We start from the raw sequence: 4,765 nt of genomic DNA on the forward strand, positions 1-4,765 counted from the left end.
CTTTCCCTCACTTTCTTCAGTACACATTCTCACATATACATATATATACTTTCCCATGTAGCATGTCTCTTATGTCTGTCTAAACGTGAGCTGCTGTAATAAGATTAACATTTTTTGCAAGCAACAGAAGTCTTATTTGTTCATATGAATTTTGAAATATATTTCTAATTTGAGAAGTTCAGCAGTACAAGGTGCATGCTGTATGAACACGGTAGAAACTGAATTATTTAATTATTTCCTTGCTCAACTATAGGAAAATTTCTGTGTATCTCGGATACTGTTACAAAGTAACAATGTATAAGTGCTGAATTTTTAATGACCACCACTGAATACTCCATTAATAATGAAACTCTTGAGAAAGAGTTCACAGATTTATTATTAGTGGATACCCTTCTGCAGTAGTGCTGCTACATGCTCAAAACAAAGAAATGTGATGAATATTTAGCATTCACTTAAAAAAAATCACACACCCTGTGCATTATGTGGCTTTCCTGAGAAAACTCCATCTGTTATGAATTATGTGAAAAACCATTTCCTTTACAGTAAAAATAATGCCATGGGTTTTATTCAGTTTTGTAGAGAAAGGAGGATAACATAAGCTCTAGCAGAGATATTTTGCTTTCAGACTCTTCTTTTGAACCCTGCCTGCCTACCAAAGCAGCCTGTGGTTCACAAATGGGCTGTGCTCGGGGAAGCAGATTATTATACGTATGTCTGCTCAGACAAATACACCTGAAGAGTCTGGCATTTAAATGGAGCCCATCGTGGAAGAGCTCGAGCTCGGGCCTGACCTTTTTTTGTAGAACTCTCTAATCAGCATGCTAGTTGGTTATTGTTATACTGTGCTATAAGGTGTGATCTCTGCAGTATACATTTCCATTTTAAGGGAAGATAGTCACTTTAATATCCCTGTATGGATCCGCTGACCTTTTATTTTTTTATGAAAATACATAAACTTTTGGATTTAGGAGATGAGCTCACACTTTCTTGCATTTTATATAAACACTTTTAGAACAGTTTGTTTGGGAAGAGGGTTGGGGAAATAAATGGGCTAATAGGGCTGTTTTCTATTACTACTTTGGCTGCAAAGAGTGTTTCCTAAAAGCAGCAACAGTGCTGCATTGTATTTAGATAGGCTGGACGTGAGTGTTGTCAGTGCCTTAGCTCTTCTGTGACTGCTTGAAGCTTCTGTCAGTCAGAATACGGCTGAAGGCTACGGTCCCTGTCATGAGCAGGAAGGGGTGTCCTTGGTCGTTACTGTTTTTATGAAGAGTTGTAGGTGCTCGGGTTGTTTGTAAGTGGGGATGTTTCACTTATATCTGTTTCCATTTATACAGCCACTGTTCCTGCCTTTGTGCAAGCCATGGTAAAACTCACATGTGACCACCATCTTTCTTCTTCCATCACATTCCTCTCTTTTCTGATGGCCAGTGTCGTAACATTTGCCTGTGATGTAAGAAGCAGGGGGTGTTTGAGGACATATGGGTAGTGCTGTGGCTGAGAGACGAAGCCCATCAGCCTTACTGTGGGCTTGATCTCCAGCAGCTCTTGAGACTCTAGGCCTTAAGTTAACAGTTTAATCACGTAAATGGGAAAAGGTCCCATAGTGTTGTGTTGCCCCTTATTAATAAGAACGAATAAGGCGAGCAGATCCTTCCTTCTGTCTGACTATATATGTGGGGTAAAAGCAGTGTTTCTGCTTTTTTTTTTGTTTTCTAAATCCAGCCTATTTGTCAGAATGATTCATGATCATGTCATGCAGATTTTTACAGGAGGTTATTCCATACAAATTTACCTGTGTAGCATATAAAAGTCAGACAGAAATCAAGAAACACAGCTATCATTCTTATTGTGGGCTTTTTTTTTTTTGGCATTGGTTATTGTTGCTCATTATAAATTTCACCTCCAGCAGTTTGTTTTTCTCTTCACTTATGCAGAATGCTTGTTCTTTTGAGTCATCCTTGTCATATTTCTTCCCACAGCTAAACGCTACTGTAAGAATTCAAGTCCAACCAGCAGCACAACAAGCAGTTATGCCCCTAGCAGCAGCAGCAATATGAGTTGTGGTGGAGGCAGCAGTGCCAGCAGTACCTGCAGCAAGAGCAGCTTTGACTATACTCATGACATGGAGGCAGCGCACATGGCTGCTACTGCTATTCTGAATCTCTCCACCCGCTGCAGGGAGATGCCTCAGAACCTCTCCACTAAGCCTCAGGATCTCTGTGCAAGGGTAAAAAATCAGTAATTCTGTTTGTTGATGAAGATTTCTCTTCACTGCACTTGCTCTGTGGCCCTGATAGATGGGAGGAATAGCTTTAGTAAAAAGAGAAGTGCAAATTGCTCACAAATATTGCAGGAAATCCTGAGTATATAAACTGATAACACTGATAGCATGTGTTCCTTTTTTCAATTTGTCTCTTACTAGTGAGATCTATAATTATGAAAGATGTTTGGATTGCTCAATTGTTATTAATTGCACTACTGATTTTTTTTGCTAAACACAATCTGATTCATACATTTTGTGAAAGGATTAATATTTAAGAATGCATTTTCATTTAAAAATCACAAATGGGACCTAAGTTTGTAAGATCTAGTACAAAGAAATCCATGTTACTTGTATGTTATAATTTCTTGCCTGTCTGTGATATCACAGTTCTTAAGTCACTGAATAGCACATTTGAAACGAACAAATCCTCAAGTACAGGTGCCTTTAAATGTGCTTAACAGTAGTGCAAGGTCATTAATGTTCTGTATGTTCATAGATCCTCAGTATTTTATGAAATAGCTATACAGATATGGCTTTCGTCGTTAAGCTTTATATATTAAGAAAAACAGTGCACTATTCGCATTCATTAAAATTTACCAGAATAATTCTTTTAAGTTTCTACTTGATAGCTGTTAAGAAAGCAGTATTTAACATGCATCAGCAAACAATACGGTGGTACCTATAAAAGACCACTAGATGGCTGAGTAGGCAGATGCAGTGCAGAGGAAGCATTTTTATTGTGCTTATAGAAGAGCTTTTGAGCTGGCAGACATGTTCTGTACTTCTACAGAGAGACAAAGGTTTTCTTGCCCTCATCGTGAAAAGCCCCTTGAACACTGATAACAAACTAAATCCGTAGCAGTAGGTATAGTAATAATAATTATTTAAGCTGGAATGGCTGGTAACTTTGTTTTTAAATGCTGTTTTTTATATTGATTTCAAGAGGGAAAATTCTTTTTGGCATGTAAATAAATAGAGTTGTTGTCTATATCAACATAATGGAAAACGTTGGAATAAAATGCTAAAAATCTTGTGTCAAAACCAGAAGGGGCCTCTTTTCTAATGTGTCACCCTATATTGAGACTGAATGAATTAATCTGAGCAGATAAGCAAGTATTTTCTAAATTAAATTAGCAGAATAGCAGCAATTAGATATATGCTCTGACAAAAGGCAGTAATTCAGAGAGATTTGCATTCATAGTGTTTTCCTGCAGCTCTGCTGTTACTCAAGAGAAGAGAGAGAGTCACCAGGCGTCCAAGGAGTCAGTCGCATTCACATTATATTTAAAACCAGATTTCTTGCAGCATGTTTCATTTTTAAAAAGATGAGGGATTCTCTGTGAGCATTATTATTTTATCTGTCCTTAGTTTATTAAAATTTCTCTTCATTTTAAGATATCTTATTTCTCCCCATCTAACATAGTAGACAACCCTTATTTGTCCCTATATAGAAGTCAGAGCCCATACTCATTCTGTTTTTCACAGTACCTCAGTTGTTGCAGAAAGTGACACAACTGTTGTTAAAACTATTCTGCTACCTATATTTATTGATTATAAAGATAGATATATGAAACATTAATACATTTACGTCTGCAGGGAAGGAACTGGGAAGTTTGAACATATTTCCTCATTGCCAAATGGTGTCCAAAAGGACTTGTTTTGGTACGCTACCTCCCTGTTTAATTTTCTGACATTATCTATTCAAGCATTGACTATTAATGTTAAATAAACAAAGAAACAAAAATTATTTGATGCTAGCTGATTTTTGTTACTCTAATCACCCAGACAGATGTCAGGACTGGAAACAAGAATTACGCAGATATTAACTCATAGATACTCATCACAGAATAAATCAAGAACATAAAGGCAACAACAAGAAAATGCCTTTAGAGATTCCTCCTTTTTATTCCATATTTTGCACCTGGGTGCTGTGTGGCAGGAGGAGTCATGAAGACTCTCCTCTCTTCCCCCAAACATCAGATTAGCCATTCAGGAAGAAATCTACTTTAACAGCATTAATGTTGTGTAACAGCATCATGCTATGTGTGGGAGGGGGCTCAATGCTTACAATCTATACAGGAATGGAAAAGCATTTTTATCATTCTGCTAGGCAATCAGATTGAAGAAGAGGTAACAGTTTGCCAGTGTGAAGCCTAATTAACAATATTTTTCTTATTTTGACAGAATCCAGATATGGAGGTCGATGAAAATGGGACGTTGGATCTGAGCATGAACAAGCAGAGGCAGCGAGATGGTTGTTGCACCATTTTGACACCACTGGAGCCAATGTCTCCACAACGGCAAGCTGTGATGAATAACCGGTGTTACCAGCTGAACGAGGGTGACTGCTGGGACTTGCCAGTGGACTACACTAAAATGAAGCCCAGTAGGATAGATGAAGATGATTCCAAAGAGATTAATGTATGTTTTTTTCATCTATTAGTTCTTGCTGCAATCTAATTTTGGTAATTCATTACATTTCTGAAATTTGGAGGGAAA

General features: G+C 37.6%; 1 protein-coding gene across 1 annotated transcript in view; it reads left to right on the forward strand.

Moving 5' to 3' along the window:
- LOC104493291 (myelin transcription factor 1-like protein) overlaps positions 1-4,765 on the forward strand; it is a gene marked incomplete at both ends in the record, with an annotated part of 51,225 nt that overhangs the window by 12,501 nt on the left and 33,959 nt on the right. The window contains 2 exons of the mRNA XM_010135944.1: positions 1,983-2,230; positions 4,451-4,687. Coding sequence (XP_010134246.1) covers positions 1,983-2,230; positions 4,451-4,687 — 485 coding nt within the window. The remainder of the gene's footprint in view (positions 1-1,982; positions 2,231-4,450; positions 4,688-4,765) is intronic.

Source organism: Buceros rhinoceros, unplaced genomic scaffold (assembly GCF_000710305.1).
Source record: "Buceros rhinoceros silvestris isolate BGI_N320 unplaced genomic scaffold, ASM71030v1 scaffold13865, whole genome shotgun sequence".
NCBI lineage: Eukaryota > Metazoa > Chordata > Aves > Bucerotiformes > Bucerotidae > Buceros > Buceros rhinoceros.